Source organism: Harpia harpyja, chromosome 13 (assembly GCF_026419915.1).
Source record: "Harpia harpyja isolate bHarHar1 chromosome 13, bHarHar1 primary haplotype, whole genome shotgun sequence".
Classification (NCBI taxonomy): Eukaryota; Metazoa; Chordata; class Aves; order Accipitriformes; family Accipitridae; genus Harpia; species Harpia harpyja.
Genome location: NC_068952.1, coordinates 7491967 through 7512419, shown reverse-complemented (window position 1 = coordinate 7512419; position 20453 = coordinate 7491967). Strand labels below are relative to the sequence as shown.

The 20453-nt window shown below is 39.0% G+C and overlaps 1 protein-coding gene across 3 annotated transcripts in view; it reads left to right on the top strand.

Annotated features, from left to right (window-relative positions):
- DISP1 (dispatched RND transporter family member 1) overlaps positions 1–20453 on the top strand; it is a 94384-nt gene that overhangs the window by 38878 nt on the left and 35053 nt on the right. For 2 of the 3 annotated variants that reach the window (XM_052805471.1, XM_052805473.1), the window contains exon 2: positions 18458–18994. In XM_052805471.1, the coding sequence (XP_052661431.1) occupies positions 18489–18994 (506 nt within the window). In that variant the 5' untranslated portion in view covers positions 18458–18488. Of the gene's footprint in view, positions 1–10492; positions 11101–18457; positions 18995–20453 lie in introns of those variants that run through there. The other variant, XM_052805472.1, reaches the window with a different exon arrangement.

Genomic DNA, 20453 nt, shown 5'->3' with positions numbered 1-20453 from the left:
CTGTCACTAATAATTTCATTCTGCAGCTAATAGTAATGGGTTTAATCCAGAAATTATGACCTGGGCCCCCCTTCCCTGAGGGAAGTATTTCTTTCCATCTTTAAATGTAAGGGGGGTGAATGTAGTAAATTTAACGGGACCTGGCTGTTCTTTTTATTTTTGAAGTCATGAGGCTTTTGCTAAGTACTATGCAGAATTCAGTAATATACAGCACAATTTTTCTTGAATTACTCCATCTGAAGGCACACATGTGTTTCAGCCATGCCATTTTAATGGAAAACAGCTTTGTTTGCTGTCACTCATGTGTTCGTTTACCTGTGGTCTTGCAAACTAGCTCATGATGGCTGGTATCTTTTAGATATGTTCTGTGCACAAGAAGCCTGACTGTTTCAATCATGCTCTGACTGATAATCTGAAGAGTACGGATGCTTCTGCTCAGTGTTTACAGTAGCTGCACAAGTAGGGTAGTAATGCAGCACTTGTGAAGAAAGTCATAGAAGATAATGGTGGTGTTGAGCTGTTGACTTGTTTAACTCTGAAAGGAAAAGTGCAGTCATTCAACAAGAAAGCAAGAAACCTGGGAAAATCTCTTCAGTGGCTTTACCAATTGTACCCAACTATGTTTTAGTATTGAATTAGAATGCTAATCACCGAGTTCTTCTCCATCTTGTCCTAATGAAAGGAATTCCTGTATGTGGGGGAATGGAGTTTCAGTTTGTAAGCATTTCAAACACAGGCCTTTGTTTCTGCTTTGTTGTTTTGTGAGAATTCAAAACTAGTTCAGCAATAACTTGTTTTATAGAAAACTTATAACCAGAAATTAAGCATCTTGCTTACACATCTTGCTTATGCTTATCCCTTTGATTTGCAGTTCTACTGTTTAGTTATATTCTGTCCTACCTGCTTTTTCTTAAGCAAAATTTTTCAAAAGTTTCTATTTAGTGCTAAGTATCACCCTAAAGCTATTTCTTTTACAGTGTATGCTACAATATACACATTATATGCATACATACTTCTAAGTGGACCTAAATCATTAGTGTCACTGAAGGAAGCACATCTTCCCGCTCCTGCTGGTTATTCTTGCCTGCTATGTTGCCATCCTTACACCAGCAAATGTGCTTGTGCAGGTATGTGATGAGCTGAATTTAGAAAATTTACTGGGATTAAAACTAATCTATAAGGAGGAAGTGTGTGGGCGAACGTCTTAGCACATGTTCGCATGATAAGCACTTGCCTCTTGAAGTTATCGCCTAGCTGTGAAATTCCTTGTCTGCTGACCTCAGGCCAAGTGTTCCGGGTTCCCTTCTTCCCTGCCCCCTTCCCCTTGAAATGCACAGCTTGCTTTCACCCCTGGCTTATAATATGCCAGTAACCAAGGAGCTCAGGGTCACCTGTTTCCACTCACCATGCACACATACTGCTGGTCCTGTCTGACATCTCGCACTCGGTTGTACTGGGAAGGTGGGAAGAACACTGGCGGATGTTACAGTCTTTTCTAATGCCTCGCAATAACTCTGTATGCATTTGACTTTGAGTACTATGACCAGATCCATGTGATACCTTTTTGTCCACTGTGAGGAAAAAAAAAAATGTAATGGATATGTCATGCAGGCATGAAGAATAAGTCATCCAAAATTGATTGGGATGCTTTCCTTAAGGTTGGGTGGTTATTTTTTTTTATCTTTGTCTCTAAAGCAAACTTTTCAGGAAAGATTTTTTTTTTTTTTTTCCCCCTGCTGGTAAATTTATACATTTTGGAAAGGATATATGAAAAGATTAATATCTTCTGACAAATGGAGCAATCTTTCTGTGGCTGCTCTTTTGCTTTCAATAGCTGATTGGGCTGTGAGTTCTTGCTGGGAAGGTCAGTATCTTATGCATGCGTTGCTCATATTAAAATAGTATCCGGTTGATGACTGTTAAATACTGTAGACTAAACAAGGCTGTTCTGTTAAATAAGATTTAAAATTGTAAAAAAGAATGTTCAGGTTTTAATACTTGAACACTGCTATAAAGGTGCAATGGCTTGGTAGCAAACCAATTTCTTAGTTTTATTAAAATTAGCAGTGCCCATGCCCTGGAACAGGTACATGGCCCAATTAAGTGAGCTGAAAGGGAGGGAGTTGCAAAGGGACCAAACTTTTCTCCTAGCCACGGAACGGCTGTGCAGCTGCTGCTGCTGCTGCAGGGCTGCCAGAGGTCTTCAGCAGCTGCTGTATGGCTGTCTCCATGTCTGATACAGAGGTGGTTTACTGGTGCTGACTTTGTACAGCTGTGGTACTGCTGGCATACACCCAGTCACTCTTCTTTGCCAGGATATAAAAAAAAATATCCATGGCTGTACTCTGTAATGACCAAAAGTGACTAGAGTTCTCTCAATTCCCATACCCTGTTCTTCCGTGCAGAAGACTGGTATTGGTCCTGTTGCTTCAGAGTCCTGGAGTGCTTCATGAGCCTCAAATCCTGGGTACGGAAAGAAACTGTACTCAAAAATACATTTCAGCATCTAATCCTCTTCAGATTCCTTAATTCTTCTGTGAAGAGAGCTAATCTGGTACTACAATTCATGTAACCAGTAGAGAACCAAATCCTATTCTGACAAATTTCCTAGAAACAGAGCAGGTATAGCACATACAAAGTGGGTACCCTGTAGTAATTGGAAAAAACAATATTGTCTAACTGAATTGGCTACATACATCACAGAGATTGTAGTAGAAGTTATCTAATTGAAGTCTGATCTTGAATTTGATCTTTAAATAGCTATCCAACTGTACTTACTGAATGTAAATCTCAAGAGGTATCATCAAGTTTGAAAAGCCTTCAAGTACATCATCTTAGACATTTGGTCAATACTGGACATCTTCAGTATAAAAATTTTGTGTGTTAAATGGACCTCATGCAGAGAAATAATATATCGGGGTTTGTAGTACAACTGTAATGCAATTTCTGTATACCCTGTGCTTTTTCCAAAGGATTTTTTGATTTGAGAATTGATCAGGAAGGTATACAGTTGCAGTTTTGTACTGACAAGAATGTAGTACAGAACTGCATGGCTCCAGGGAGCCTGTCTGCACTGCAGAAAATGCCAAATCAGGTTTTTGAGAAGACACACCTCAGTATCCCTAGGCATAATATGAAAGGAATAGAGATAGCATTAACAAAAAAAAAGTAGGTGAATGTTATACAGATGTTTCATAGTTTAGACTTGTCTCAAGGTTTTTGACTTAGAGTAACTGGTAAAACACACATATTAACCTTTAGTGAACAGCTTTGGAAATGATGTGACTTGTGTATGATAGGCAGTAACTGTAGTTTAGCCTAAACAGTGTGAAATCAGAGGGTCCCAGAGAAATCTGACATCTACTTCTAAAGCTGTGGAGGTCGGTGCTCCGAAAGGTCTGGTTCTTGATTTATCTGAATGTATGAGAAATTCCCAGGCTCACATCTGTTTGCTAAGAGACAGCTAGAAAAGATTGACTTCCCATTGCAGGAACTCTGTTTGGGTAACCCTCTGGCAGGCAAGCAGCCTAGTGAGCAAACATTGAGTTTGTGCTCAAATAGCATTTTCTCTTGCCTTGTCTGTCAGGCCTTGGTTAGTGTGTCAACATCAAATAAAAGCTTCTCTATGGGCTCTAGCAGTGCTTGTTTATGCCAGACACTTAAATCTTTTTTTTCTGAAGGAAAAAAAAAAGATTAGCTTTGGTGCTTATTTCACTTCCCTAATGAGGAAAGGTGAAGGTGTGATGTGGGTTGTGCACAAAAGAGGGGGAGCTCTTTCCTGCACTATTTGAAGGTTTAGGCAGTTAATTTTGAAAATCCTTTAGAAAAAAGAATACATAAGAAACTGGTAGAGGTTTTCTCTCCTGTTACTTTTACTAAGCCAAGGGAACAGCACAGTAGGTTGAAGGTTGAACTTGCAATAGGTAGAAGAAATGTTTCAGAACTACACTTGTCACCCAGTTTGCTCTTAAATGAATAGCAAGAACTTTCTACTTTCTTAGCTGTGAAAGTGAATGAAATGAGCCACAAAATGAATTATCTTCTGATATCTGCAACATAAATGTTTATTTTGCACATAACTGTTTATATTGCATGCATATTATATGGCAATACTTATGCAGTTGCAATGAATATTGATGTTATGTTCTTAGTTTCCCTGAATTTAAGTGCAGAACAATGGTCCCCATCTGAAAAGTAATTGATACCTTAGTGTTTTAAAGGAATCCCTTACATTTCAAGACTTTGCTGTTTTCTGGACTAAGAATATGAATCCGAAAAAGTGACTTTTCCTTTGCTTCTACAGCTGAAATAGAAATAGTGGTAGTTGTGTTTTCTGAACTGTTGGTATACGAATTCCTCCAAATTATGGGAGTAATGTAGTTTTTTGTTATTTCTTTGATTATAGACAAGTTAATCTTAATGTGGTAGTTACTGTAACAATATTGGAGAAGTGCGTTTCTCCTGTCATTTGGAAAAAAAAATTATACTGCAATAGCCACTTTCATTATAACATCAGGATGGTGATTGTAATTTAAATACTGGTGGTGTACAAGTGATGGAATTACAGCTTTTTATGTCACTTGTTTATTTTACATTCAGATAAAGCATTGTGTTAGTTTTTCCCTCTGGTCAGTCTGGACTATTTTACAAGTGACATTATACATGTGTGCACTTACATAAGATACACTCAAGTGTAGTTAGTTCATAGTGGAAAAGGTATACCTGTGAGAAAGGAATGTGAATGAGAAAATATAAGTGTGTGTAAACATGTTTATGCAGCTGCATTTTAATGTAACTTATTATTGGAGCGCTCTGTTTAGAGAATAAAACTGTTATTACTGAAGACAAGCTATTAAAAATTCCTTCAAAACATTGTGAGCTGTAGGTAAATCAAAAGTACAGATCTCCAATTCTGCTTCCAGATTTATTTGTACTTTTAACAAGTTTTCTTCATATTAGTATCTGAAAACTATTTGAGATGCTAATAAAACTGTCTTCCAAACTTTCCATATTAAAGCATTGTTTCAGAGTATTAAATCTGACTTTTTTTTTTCTGTTTTTCATGATTAATATACAACTTTTTTAATTTTAGTAATGTAAATAATTGATTCCAACGTGGGCAATTTTTTAAACTTAATAGCTTTTCAGGCCTTTTGTGTGATGTGGGACTTGAGTTACTGTGGAGCCTCAGATATGCATTTCAATTCAGAGTACATGTGATTTGGAAACATGCAAAATGAAAGATTTATTTCTATTAGAACTTCATTGAAAAATCAAGTTGATGTTAGTATTTTTGTTCTGTAAGTAGAAAAAACAAGACAGTCTTATATTTCTTAAAACTCAACCTTCACATGACCTGGTTTAAAACCTCAGGATCTCAATAGAAAAAGTTAGAGAAATACTGCTAGAATGTCTTGTTTCAGTTGGGGCGGGAGGGGGGAAAAGACTGGAAAATGTCACTATCATACTTTGAGAGCTTTTTAAAAAAATCAATGAAGGAAATAGTTTAGAATCCTACTGTATTTGTTTGCAATATCATACTGAACTGACTAATTACACTAGGGACTGAGAGCACATTGTTCTAGACACTTCACAGACAATGAAAGACCTTCTTTGTCCCCAGAAATGTATTTCTGTGCTTTGACTTTCCGTGTTATTTAAGATGATGTGACCTTAAATGTCCAGTTTCCAGAATATTAAAAGAATGTGTTGGTATCTGTTTTATTGAATGTAATGTGCAGAGTTTAAATTCCCCGATTGCAAGCCAGAAGTCCTTTGTTTACCTAAAAAACCAAAATAGAGCATGATCAGCAATCATGTCTTAACATTTCCCCTGTCACTAGTGCTGGAGAAGACTGCTTTGCAAGGCTTAAAGATCTTTCAGCCTCTGTACTCAATTCTCAGCCTTCCTTGAGGATATCAATTATGAAAGATTTTGTAATAAAGTCTGGATGAGTGGAAACTGGAGAAGGACAGCCAATTTACTTCACGTCATCTATTGATCAGGCAGTATTTCATCCTCGTGGAGCTAGCAGTTTGAAACTGGATGGCTTAATACTGAAGGCTTCAGCCATAGGTATATGATGATACTGAATCAGTTTTGCTTATATTATGACCTTTATTTATATGAAGGTTTGTCTCCTCCACCCCTGGGGAAAAAAAAGTGTATGGAAGAATGCCGATGTAAGAGGATGTGAGTTTTTACAATTTAACACCTTGTGTTTCATGCACTTGCTTTTCTTCATCCTGTATCTCAAAGAAATAAACCCACAGATCAGGTTTTTCACTGCTGGGTGTTTTCGTTTTTATCTTTTACAGTATTCTCTTTCATCTCTGGATGGGTAACACAGGTTGTGAATTAACTCCACTGTGTGTTCAGAGGCTCCCAAATGCCAGTTTTGAGTTTCCATCTCAGGGGTGATGCCTTATGAACACAGCCATTCTGTTTTCAGGCTTGGTTTAGGTCTAGGTGCAGAAGACACATGTTTGTGTGGCTGCAGTCTCAGATAAGTCAGTTTGTGTCTTTGCTTCGTATTTCTGGATTCAAGAGCTCTTGGGAGCACCATGTAGAGACTTGAATATCTCTGCAGAATTGTCAGGTGTGACACAATCAGTAGCAGTCTAGACCTAGTAATCTCTGATGGATCGAGCTGACTCAGTCCAATTAACTTTCTCAATACGGTGCTCCTGGCATGTCCCATATACTGCTAGAATCTGGAAGATCCCAATATGGGCCCTATGTGCCTCTGAATAATTAAAGTAGCTGCCGCTATCTCAGTATTATCTCAAGTGTTGCAAAAAAATTACTTTAATATGAGTAGCAGTAAATAAATGGTTGGTCCCTACCATATCTCTCCCACTGCATTGTTTGTTTTAAATGGCATTTGGTAAATTGCCTACTGCAAGTACTGTGCATCCAAGATGCAACAGAGTATTGCGTCCCAAGAAAAAAACACCAGTCAGGAAATTCTGTAGGTGGATAGGAATTGTAATAAAAATTCAGTGTAGCTGTAATAAAATACTTGTAGAGTACATGTGCCACATACAGAACTCATTCTGTCATTTTAACCTCTAATTAGCTTTTTACTTCTATTCCATATTCCCTTATTCTCCCCAGTTCATTAGCAATTCAGTAGAATTTCTACAGCATCTCTGGTGCCCTCTGTCTGGCCTTCAAGGATTTCAAAAGTCTCTGTGCTTTTTCCTGAGCACTTGCATAGTCCTTCAGCATCAGTTTGTCCCCAGAGCACCCAAAACCACCACCAGCTTTCCTATTAACATCCCAAACTGTCAAAGTCCTTCAGCTTCTTCTGAATCTCTCTCTAAGACACCACTGTGACAAGAAGAATCTGTGATTAATGTCATATTAAGCTCAGAGGCATGTGAAGGCATTCAGCCAAGAAAAGGTACAGAGAATAGCTGTGCCTACAGCATTGTAGGGGTGGTAGCTCAGTAGCAGCTCTTAATGACGGGCAGCCAAAGCTAGCGGAAGTGGCTGGCACTTGATGGCATCACCTGGTGTCTTCAGTTTAGGAAAGGCTATGAAAGGATCATGGCCAAGAGTTGCAGCTCTTTATATCCTGTTTGAAGAGAGAGAATGGTCAAACTTCATACATTACAACACAGTATGTCAGCTGTACTTTGTAAATACAAATATAAGCTTCCATTTTTTAGGCTTATCTTCTTAATATATTATACAAACTGTAATTTGTTTGAATCTCTAATATGGTTATCATAACAGTATTTTTTTCTTAAGTATTGTATATAGAAGTCTGGGAACTGTATTTGGTTTTTTTACTACTACTTAATTTTATTCATGAAGCATACTATGAAAAATGGTATTTTAAAGTCTCAGTAAAAAAGCCGCTTATTGTGATAAGTTATGATAGGAGATGGTTTGCCCAGTTTTCTAAGTTTAAAAGATTTTTCTTTGTTCAGAACATGCCAAGTTTTCTTTGCCCAGAGCAGCATGTCTGCCTTCAAGGGCTTGAAGTTCAAATCAAATTTTTAAGTGATCTGTGAAATCTAAAAATAATTATTAATCTTCAAGATGGCATAATAGTAAAATTTTATTCTGCTCATTTTCTCTTTAATGCATAGTGAAGCTTTGAGAGTTCATTTTATTTGTGATAGAAATTCTGTCACTTGTATTGATAGATCCACAGGTCGGTGGAACTTCCTGGTGGATTGAGGATCGTATTGACTTAAACCAAGGCTGAATTAGTAGTGCAAATGTCCTGCAGATTCTCTGCATATATGCATTTCCAGGTGGGGGATAGGGCAGAGTGTTACTCATTTATCTTTTCAGGGTCTCCACATATCAAATTTGACATCCCTTATCTGCCCTGAATCGGTCTAAATTCTTCCATCCTTTTCTACTTTCCGCCAGTTTTCCTGTACCTGCCCTCCATATGCTGCAGAGCTCAGTTGTATTTCCTAATCACTTACAAATGAAGAAGTCGGCATTTGTTTGATATCGCTGGAGATGAACAGTGGGATAAGTAGCAGCATTAAAAGTTGAACATAGTGTAGAAGGAGATGTTAAAGAGCGTATGATGGAGATGTCAAAACCAGGAGTGTGCCAGGGGACATTGGACAACTAAGGCTCTTCAGGGATAGAGCATAGCATGCGGGAAAGGTTCCTCAGCACTTACAGTGCTGTTTGTTTTTCAGATACTATAAAGGCAATAATTGACTACAAGTCTGTATTTCAAATATATGATACAGTATTTAAATCCAGTTTGCACAGGAATCACTTTATTAAGCATAACCTGTGAACATACATATACATTCATTGTACTGTCATCCTTGGGAACAAAGTATCTGCAGTAAGTTGATGTGCTAAGATATAGTAACACTATTTTGTGCAGTATATATAATCTAAGAGCTTTAACAGATTGTAATCCTTTAGATTTTTATAGTACTTTTGCTCCTAGATATCAAAGCAGTGAGCAAATACTATGTGCCTTTTGTCACTTCTTTGAGGTGGTTAGCAAAAGTGATACAGTATCTGCAGTGAACTGATGTACAGTAATATTTATGTATTTAAGAAGTACTTTTATTAGTAGACAGGTTTTTCAAAAATATGTCGAGTTTTGTGACTTTGGAAAAGTAGCTTTGAGATTATTCTTGTGACGCTTCTGGGCATATATTATGTGTTTCAGATATTCAGAAAATAAATACTGTATTGTAGTCCTACTTCCATTTTGAATTAGAGTTATTTGCTGTGTAGTATTGCTATTTTGATCAATAAATATGTCTGAGTTTCTTGTATAAGAACTGTCCTGGGTCATTAGCACTGACTGGCTCTACATTGGATGGAAAGCAAGTCTTCTGTTAGAGAATCCATTAATGTTAGAAAAAATTATGTTCTAGATAGGATGCTGATGGTGTGTGGGAGTTGGAGACAGGGTGAAATTTTCCACTTGAAGCTAAGTGAGAAAGGCAAGGAACATTGTTTTAAAAAAAAAAAAAAATTTCCCCTTAGAACTGGGGAAGCAGCACAGTCTTTCACCACCTGTTAAAGACCAGATCCAATGAGGACGAAGAGCTGCCTTGTGTAAAAACTTGGACCAGAGTTAGGACGCATAATTCTAAGGTCACACTGAGGGAAATTGAGTCCCAGTGTTTTCCTTTGGTAAGATTTTTTTTTGCTTTACAAAGAGTAAAGATGGTTGTAGATGAGAAATTCCTTTTGCTACAACCAGTTCAACTTGACCCTGAAATCAGAGCTCTTGTATTTCAGCAGAGGGGAAAGAGAACTTTTCTAAAAAGCTGGTCCCAAGTAGACTGTGATCTACTTTGGAGTGACAGGGAACTGGTTTATTAGATCTGCCCCAGGAAGATGCCAGTTCTGAGGTTTGCATCTGAGATACCCAGAGCTGAGGAAAAACCAGGAGTGACCTCCCAAAACACAAGGTTTGTGAGGTTTAGTAGGTAGCTTGCACATACCCTGGTAGAGCAGGCCGAGACCAGCTTGTAGCATTTCCCATAGTGGTATTTTTAAAAGTTCCTTGTAATACAGCTCTGCAAATTGAGTACGGTGTTCCCCACCTTAATACTGACCTCTAAACACGACCTGCTGCTTGATTCTTGAGGCCCTAGAATGGAGGGTTTAAATATCCCCAGAATTTGGCAATCTCAATCTCTATTTTTTCATTTTGACTTGTGTGTGACCAGGCTATCTTCTCTGCTCATGGAGTTCTCAGCTTTTTGCACTAATAGCCTGTAATAATTCAGTTTGTATTTTAAAGTATTTTAAAAAAATGTATGAGGAGTGTGTGGAGATGTTTACTTCTGGAGTACCGGGTCCATAAGCGCTCAGGTGTGAAGGAAGTAGGCATTTTAGGTACAAATATCTTAGTCTGGTGGGGGAAAAGCCCTGTTTTTCCAGGTCTTGTTGTTGTTGTTGAAGTGTCAGAGATTTGTAGCCACACAGAGGTATTTTGTAAGAAATGCCTGACAATGAAACAATGAAGTAAGAGCTTGGGGCTGGGGGACAAGACATTGCCAGGCACTCATGAGGACTGAAGTGAGTTTGAAAAAGACTCCAGATGACACTCGGCGCGGTTTTCAGCGTCCCGCCTTCCTCAGCTCTTTCCGTTTCAAAAACGCTGGTGGCAAGGTGATGCCACTTGCACTTTCCACGTAAGCATGTGTGCTGAAGCTCGGAAAGGAGCAAGGCGCCCCGCGGCTGCGGGTCCCACCGCTCCAGCGGGCGGAGGCAGCTGAAGCTGCAGAGCGCGGCTCTAATCTCCGGATCAGCCTTAGCCAAACCAGATCAAAGGGGGCTGGAACCAAAGGGCGGGGAGCGGCCCCGGGGCTCCCGCGGCAGCAGGGAGGAGCCGGCGGGTCGCTGCCAGCTCCCTGACCTGCCGCGGGGAGGGGCGGCCCCGGCCCCGTCTCCCCGCGGCGGAGCAGCAGCGGCGGCTCGGCTCGGCTCGGCTCGGCGCTCCCCGCTCAGGGCCGTTGTCGGGGCGAGCGGCGAAGCGGGCCCGGCTGCCGGGTGGCTGCGGGGAGAGCGGGCGCGTAGGCGGGGGATACCTGCATCGAGAGGGGGCTGCTTTCGCCTTCCTGCTAATCTTCTCCGGCTTGGGTCTGGTAAGCGTTCAGAAGTGCGTTACGATGGACTGCTTCAAATCTGGCCCTGCGTTCCGGTAGCGCATCCTGGGTTACAGCTGGAACAACTCGGGCTTTCAGAAAGCGTTAGGATGTAGGTTTAACTGAGACTGTTGTATACCTCTAGTTTGTTTACACTGAAATGCTACTTCATTTGACAAGTAGACTCCTGGGCTTGTAAAAGGCTACAGCTGGGTAGAAATGCTAGGGAGCTTAGAACGGGACCCTGCTAGTGTTGAAGAGCCTGGTGAGAAGGAAAAACACCCCACACCCCCCCTCGAGATCCAGCTATTTCAACAGATGCGCTATTATAAAAGTGGTATACGAGGTTCATCCTTTGGCTTTCAGAGCACGGCTCAGTGAATGGGAGAGTTAAAACCAATGTACGCTTGGGAAATGAAGTGGAAAAAAAATCAGTTCTCAAATGTTTAGCTTTCGAAGAAAATCATTGTTGGACTGCTAGTGTAAAACCTCTTTGCTGTATCTTCTGTAGCTAAATGTGAAGAATGCTCTGTGTTTATAAAACAGGCGTGACTGCTGATGTATACCTGCCTGATGTGCCCTGGCATTCTCACTGAGTGTTTTGCTTGTTTAATATACAGTAGCTGTAAAATTATGATAGTGCTTCTATTAAAATATGAAGAAATATGCTACTATTAGTAACAGGGTCTTTAAAGATGTTCAAACACAGCTTTTAAATTTGGACAGAAAACAAAAAATCTGATTCTAAACAGATGGTCGAGGGGTTTCTTAACCTCTTATGTAACACTGATAGAGTCACGATGATGGTAAGCATAACCGGAGCTGTATGCTGAAGAGTATTGCTTTTGTGTCCCTTTACAGCTGTAATAATTTAAATGCGAATCCCACAGCTTGATTAAGTAAAAACCTGTGGAACTTTCAATGCAAATAACTCCTTTTACATCCAGAAAGAGACATATTTGGGTTTTCCCCACTCTGTGTAAGCGGGATTAGAGCTATTTTGGATCAGAATATTTGCAATTACAAAAACTTAAATGTCTTTCATATGGTAATGGAAAGTTAGTAAGTTGCGTAAATAGTGTCGCAGTTGCAAGCAACGTTTGGGGTTTTTTTAACAGCTTTCCATGCTCTTAAACTGTGCTGAGGTATACCTGCTTTCCAGAGCTATTGTGCATTTTTTTTCTTGAAGTAGTATGTTTTGTTCCAATTATTTCTGCTTCTAGTTGTATCTCTTTCCAAAACTTGGAGTATTTGAAGCTTTTTCAGATTTTCTTAATATATTTTTTTCCATTTCCCCTGTGTATATATGCCTAATTTTTTTTTAAATAATATTTTAGGATCATACAAAACTTCTGGAAGAGAATTTTCGGGGCTCCTTGTTGCTTCTCTCTATGGTTTATCTATATTTACTGTGTATTCTGACTTTTAAAAAACTTTGTAGTTAAAGCACTGCAATTGATTTCTTTAGTTGAAGCCCTGCAAATGATTTCTGTAAATGGTCTGCTGTTGTTTTACTCTTTGTGCCAGGAGAAGTAACTTTAGCTTGAAAGCAAAGCAAAATCTATTTCTGAAGTTCTGAAGAATACTATTTTTCCCACCCTTTGCAGGCTTTCCCAGCTCCCTCACCCCACAGCTGTCACTGGTGGGTCAGTTCGTGTGCCAGCTTGGCAACACTGGTTCGCTAGTGCCCAACTGTAGCATGAGCTGTGGTCCTGGCACGGTGACATCTGGAAACTCCCTGTCACAGGAATGCAATTCTGGAGCCAGCCTGCGACAGGAAATGAACTCATGATGTCTCAGGTTCAGGACGGGACAGCTTCTCCACCTCTCAGGCTGGGGAGAGGGATGGAAGGGCTAGCTAGCTGGCTCTTGAAACACTTGGTACAAAATGGAGGAGGGGAGATTTCCCTTCTGCAAACCTCTTCTGATTCATAATTGTTTTCTAACTACTACTGCATGGTACAAGTACTTAGACTGCTGAAAATCTGCTTGTTAATAGAGCAACATTAGTTGAGAAAATGGGTATTTGTAGACTGTGCAGAAAATAAACTGACCGTAATGGCATTTCTCAAAAATAGGAGCTACATTGTATCAATCCTCAAAGTGAAATGGTTACATCAATAAATACATCAGGTAAACTTGTGTGCTGATGAAATAAGACTTAGCAAACCTTCTTGAAGGTGAAATACATACATTTAAAATATACTTTAAATACCTGAAAAGGAAGTGGAAAGGACAGGGAAGGCTTGTTCTAGTAAGCGTCTATGTTTTGTATAGTGAAAGCTTTTCAGGGAAGATCTAGTGGTTAACAGCTGAAATGGAAAAGCAAGAATCAGGGTATTGAGAGAAACCAAGCACCACATATGAACACATAGGAGTAAGAGCTAGAGAATTTGAAAAATGTCTAGTTGGGAGCCAAAATGGAGATCAACAACCATAAAAAATTAAAAAGCTGTTTGACTTGCTAAAGACCGTTGCAATGATAGATAACTAGACATCTCCCATAAAAGCCAGTATCAAACACCAGGCACCACCTGTTACTGCTGCGAGCACTGAGAAAAAACAAAGATGCAAAGAATTTTGGTGATGTGAAGGAGGAGAAAACCCTCCTTAAGAGTGGCTGTGCACTGGCTGGCACAGCAAACGAAGTCTGGAGAGGATTTAACTCAGTTTACAGATTGAGACTGTGTAACTCATTTGCCACACTGAAGAACTTCAGTGTCTTAAGGGACTACAAGCCATTATAATATTTCATCTGGAAGGAGACTTAATAGGTAGCACTGGGATTATTAAATGCTGCTTATTTCAAGAATGTACTGCTTTTAGAATCCAACTGTTTTAGATGAACTTTTGACATGAAATGACGTTTTTGTTACTTCAGACATCACGTTCATCTCAGAACCATGATGCTTTGTAGCTGACAAGTCTGCAAGGTTCAGAAAACCTGGACTGGTTCAGCTGGCTGAGTGGCGCGATGCTGACTACAGTTGAAAGGCTTTGGATAACTTTTAAATGAAATTTGAGTTTTGTCCTACCTTAAATGAAAAATGTAAAGTCTTATAACCAGCTTAACTTTGTTTTAGTGCAAGGTATAGATTTTGGGGCTTTTTTTTTTTTTTCTTACATGGTTAAAACAACCCTCAACGCTTAGCTGTTCCCTGTCGTCTTCTAAAGATCTGTAAATTATCTGTACTAATATACCAGGTTACACTGAATTTCCACTACATCATTCCCTCTTGAATTTGCACTTCTATCATTTTCAATTGCAGGCATTATGAGTCCAGATGGGATTTGTTGAACCAATGTTTTTTTTAAGTCTGTTTTTTTTTTTTAAAAAGAAACTTTAAAGCAAAGAAAAATTCTTTCAGTTGCAGCCAAAGGAACAGGTGAACTTAATCCAAGTCTAAAAAGAACACGCTAGTTAGGGAACACCAAATACTACATAGTTTCAGTGTGGTACAGCATTACTTTATTTCCTGAAGGGCTTGCAATGCAGATGGCAGATGTCTGCTGGGTAAGCTGTGTTCATTGTTAGCTCCACAAATAATAGAGGGATTACTCCATAAAACTGTCACTAAGTAACATTGCCTCTACAGACCATGGTACTTTCCAGATATGACACTCTTCCAAGCTGTTGCTTTGAATTGCATGGTTAAAGTGCTTTCTTAGCAGTTACTGTTATCAAGCATGCAGTAATTAAAGATAATGCTGGTTTTCCTTCCTTAGCAGTCCAGCTGGCATAATTTCTAAATAGATGTTAATGTTGAAAATGCCTTGTGTCCAGCTAGAGAGATGGATACCCAACTGTGATGTATTAAACATGTAGGTTAATACTTTTTCTAATTGTATTTAATCTTGTGTTAAGTAGGGCTGCCTATATTAAAACCTGTATTATCTGCAACCTCAGTATTCAGAATACCTGTTCACTGCTTCAAAGCCTTCAGATGTAAATTAGTACAAGTCTGAAAACCCCACTGTACTGGAGAATACCAAATCCTAAAGCAGTCTGAGGAATGTAGCAAAAATAAACTTCAGAATTGAAAGAATTCAGAATTCTGAAAGACTGTGTTTTCAAATATTTTTAGTTTTTTTCATGATGAACAGGTTCTTTGATTTCCCATGTCCATGAATTATTAAAATCTTACTGTGCTTTTACTTGTTGCATTTTAACTGGCTTATTTGTTCATCCTCTAAAGGAGAGATTCTCAGTTAACTGTTTCCTTGGGCCATTATTACATCTCTCAGTAAGTTCCCAGTTGCAGCAGAGGAGACAAAATACAGCAGAGAGATAAGAATATAATCTAAGAATATATTTTGGTGTGACAGGTGCAGGTGAAGTTTTGCTGTCATTGGAGTTGCAGTCACTTGTATAGGGCGTGACACAAATGAAGTACCATAGTACATAATTTTTAATACCCTCAAACATGACTGACACAAAACTCAGATAACATTAGACTTGTCAAGTGACATCAAGAACAACTACCAAACAAAATGAAAATGTACAGCCCAACTCATATTCTAAAGAATTCGTTTGAGTCCCAGTTCTTCTTAGCTGTGACTGAATAAAATACTTAATCAGATGGCTACCTTAAGCATGCACAGTAGTCTTTCTTACTTTAATATGGCATTGAAAGAGCTTCAAGGTAAGCATGTGCTTCCATTGCCTTGCTCAAACACTCCATGAAAATGGACAGAACTCAATAGTTTCTCAAGGCTTGGGAAGAAAGAAAGAATCAGCTTGATCTGTTAAAATTTTTATAGCTTGAAGTAAATCATGAATAGCCTGTTCAACAGGAGAACAAAGGTGGAATTATATGTTGCGGTACTGATTATGATCTTTGGCTTTTCTTTGAATTTACTAGTTTCTAAAGAGTCTTTCTGAAGATTGTGTTTAAACTGAAAGGCACGCAGGTAGATATTACATCTGTTGAAAATAAAGCATTTTATCTTTGATCATGTTAAACGGAGGCTGCTGGGCTGTCTGGAACAAAAGTTATAATTCTTGCATCAGTGTTCACAAGGGGCACAGATACACTGAAGGTGCCAAGCCTGTGTGTCTGTGCTGGGATTGCCCAGATTCCATGGGCTCAAGTTAGCTTGCATCTCTCTTTGGTACACGTGTGCCTTGCGCATAAATGTGTGGTTTCCTTTATAAAGTCATTTGAAACAGCTACTAAAAATTATGTTGTGTTATCTCAACTGCTGCACGCTGCACATGTCCTGGGTTTAAAGCAAAAGGATGGTGTGTCTGTTGTCTTAAAGGGCTAGATATTTGCAGTATCTCCATACCTTATTTTCGCTTATAATAGTAGTCTGCAGGACAGTAACTTTGATCAGTGTACAGCAGTTTCAAGTGATGATATGGATATGTCAAACTAACTTAGAAATAGAAATGTAACAACGTCACCATGCAGCCTATCTCTTATGTGAGTGAATGTGAAAATAAGCAGCCAGAAATTCCTAAAATGCTGCCAGACGCCTCAAGAGGAGCTTTCTCTGCCTTGATGTCCGGCTCTTGCTCTGTCCACTTCAGCAGGCTTTGAAGCTGCCTACAGTGCGAGAGAAAACCAGACTGTTCAAACACAGCAGTATTTCACATAACTAATATGTTTCTTCAGACTGAAACGAAGTTTAGCCAGCCACTTGAATTTACTCTCTGTGCTCAGCAGAAAGTCCTCCATGGGCTTTACTTGCCTGGGCCAGGGGAGGGGGTACCCGGCAGGAATGTGTGGAATTGGAGGGCGGAAAAAATATGCTGGTCAAGCAGCATATTCTCCTGTTCTGCGCAGTTATCTAAATGAAAGTGATTTCCCAGAGCATCTGGCTCTGCACATGATCTAGAACAAATAGCAGAGGATTAATTTTCATTTCAGAAGTGAAGGATTTAGCTATGTGTAGGGGAGATGCTGTGCGGGGGGGCTGCTGGGGGTAGCATTCCATTCTGCAAAGCACTTTCTGCTCAGAATTAGCATTCAGGCAATTAAATAGCTCAGCTGGCTGGGCAGGCTTAGCTCTCTGAGCACTCTGCAAAGGTATAGGGGAGGAAAACGAGTTAGAAACTTCCTTGCTTATCTGCCTTAATCTGTATGTTGAGTCTTTCCGCAAAGTTCAGCGTCTGTAATGCAAGCCTTGCAATTTGGACTTGGAATGTTGTTGATTAAATTCAGTATTAAAAAAGTAACATTAAGTTAGCCAAAGCAGTTGTAATTAAATGATTCTGTTTTTTAAGCAAATGTTGATTTATTCTTTTAAGTAGTGCATAATTAGTGTTCTTTTTTCCTCTTTCTCCTCCTCCCTCCCCCGGCCATGTAACGTGGGAAACAAATGCTTATTTAAGTGTGATGTTTGACCTTTCATGTTATTTATCAAAATAATCATCTCCAATTTATTTTCAAATCTTATTAAAACATTATTATAGTTAATACAGGGGAAGTTGGCTGCTGCGAATACCTCAGACATGTTTTGATTTTCAGCCAAGCTCCGCAGTCACCTTTTCAGTAATAGTTTTCACTTATTTACATTTTGCTTGAAAAAGACAAGATTTAGAAGAAAATCTTTACTATCCTTTATTTACAGCACAGTGCATTTCTTAACTGCCTTTGGAATATGTGTCACTCAAAAGCATGAACTTCTCAATTAGCAGTAATTGAATCCTGGGATTATTTTTTTTTAAGCTTGAGAAAAACAGGTGGTTGTATTCTATCTTTTTAGTATTTGTAACAGTTCATTTTGAGCTTCTGCTAAAGACCTAGTCTACAATCCAGAAATTTTGACAGATGTCTGCAGAAGTGGCTTGATTTAAATAAGACATTTTAAAAGAATTTCTTCAAAAATACAAATGTTTCTCTTTCAATAGAAAGTGGAGATAGGAAAGGAGGTTACTAAAACCAGCACATTAATGATTATTAAACAATCTCTGCTGTGTGGTCCTGTCTCCTGCTGGCTTTCAAAGTACACAGGCAAATTGTAGTGCAAGGTGTGGATGGTTACACAGTTTATACTAAAATCTGTTTTCATAAATAGTGGCTATTACTTAGTCTTGTGCAAAATTATCTTGTTCCTGTGCATCTCAACCATTACTTGTCAGCTGTAACCCAGAGACTGTCAAATGTCTATTCATTTGTCTTATATTTTGGTTTAATCACTGAGCATTTATGTAACTTCACTCTTAACTTTTTGTTGAACAAATGAAAGTCCTTCAAAACATTCCTGGTGGTGTGTGTGTAACTCCTTTCTATTTCCCTGTGTTGTGAAAGCTGAAGATGAGAGAGGAGATTTACTCATTTTAATCTAAAGCTATTTCTGAGCATCTGAAAACACCACAGCTCTGTAAACTTTGCTTTATTTGTTTCTTCAGGAGTATTGTGTATCCATCGAGAACTTGGAGCATGGCTATGAGCAATGTCAGTGACTCTGTGGTTCTGAGCAATGGCAGCATCTTGTCAAATGCTACTGGCCCAGGTATCGTTGCAGCTAATGATGGAGAGGTCGTGGTCCAACAACTCCCATCCAAGGAAACACCAAGAACAAAAGCAAGTCCAAATGGCTGCCTGCAACTTAATGGTACAATCAAGCCATCCTTTCTGCCTTTAGACAACCAAAGAACTCAGCAGATGTTGTCGCAATGCTGCCACCCTTGTCCATACCATCATTCTTCAAGTAGCCATAACAAGCAAGAATGTCATTCAATGGTTGGCAGCTCAGCACCATCTCCTCCTATGACTTCGTGCTGCATGCAGCCACATACTGAGTATTCAGCATCTATTTGCCAAAAACACACCCCTATATATCAGCCTGCGTGCTGTCTTCAGCCCTCCCCATCCTTCTGCCTTCACCATCAGTGGCCTGACCATTTTCAGCATCAGCCTGTGCAGCAACATATAGCCAGGATAAGGTAAGCAGATTGCATTATTTGTTAGTTCTTGGTATGGGTAACTTTTTCCATAACTATTTCATTTTCTTACAAAAGCAGAAGATCTAAAAGGAAGATGAACCAAATTTCTTCCCCAGTGTTTTTACAAGTTAATCTTTGATGCACTACCAACGCTTTTTTTTTTTTCAGAACACACCAAATCAGGAAACTAGTTTTACTGGGCTACATGAATATTCCTGAAGTGAATTAGTTCTTTCTGGGGGAAAAAAGGCTGTTTCTTCTTCTTGGGGATTGTTTGGAAGCTAATTAACTTTTCTACAAGACACAGTGTACAGGTATATTGTGTGTTACAAACCAATACAGAGATGGCTAAGAAAACACTGAAAGAACTGGTATGTCTGCATAGTCTAATCAAAACCCATATTTCCTCAAAAAGATGTGTTGAAAAATACTTTCAACAATTCTATTCGTAAGTGTACTGGGTGGTTTTTGTTTGTCAGGTCAGCTGGTTCAGTGAGCTGCCCTCATGTCTTTTCAGTGTATGTATCTGCTAAATTTCAAAGTTGTGCTTGGATTGAGAAATTTTGGATTGTTCCAGGTTTTAATCCTTTCTATCCTCCACTTCATATGAACTTGCCTCTTTGTTAATTTTGGAGTTCCAGTGACAGTAGTCCCAGCTACAAGGAGCAACAATCACAAGGAAAATCTTCTACAGCCTGCTGATCCTGGGCAAAATCAGTCAGTCCAAGAGGCAGTTTCTAAAAATCAAATTCCCTGTTGCAGTAAGACACTTCTAAGCTTTTATAGAAGGTTATTTTTTTTCCTGAGTTGCAGTTGGGCCAAACTGGATGAATTTTTCACAGGGGTAATAAAAGCTACCCTTCTCCCTGTTGTCCAACATCTGCATCCTTGCTCGAAAACTTGGAGCTACAAGTATTTCTCGGTCAGTTATAATGATTTTGTCTTGATGAAATGTATGAACTAATTTCAAACTTATGAGAATATCAGACTGGGACAAATATGTAATGTGGAAAAAGTCAAAGTGAAAAAAGCTTTTTTCCTTAAGGTGAAAGCAGATGAAAATAAGAATAATAATACAAAGTGCAAATCAGCTTTCCCCTGCCCGTTATTCCTCTTACAAATGGAAAAAACCTTAGTTGTTGGAACTGCTTACAATCAGACATATTTTTTTCTACCCCAAATTTGTTTAAATGTTAAGTAAAGATGAAAACTTTTATGTAATTTTTGTATGCAAAGGTATGCAGGAGGTTGAGCCGTTACAGAATCAGTCAGTCATACTTTTCAAACTGTCAGAATGGGTACACTAATTAACTGTTTTTCTCCCTGTGCAGCAAGACTGTTAAACTTCATCTGTATTCCATAGTCTTGAGGAAGGGAACAAATGTGATCCATAATCTGGGTTTCTGTTCTTAGTCTAGAAAAAAGAACAGTGAAAAGTTCTTCCAGATATGGTAAAATA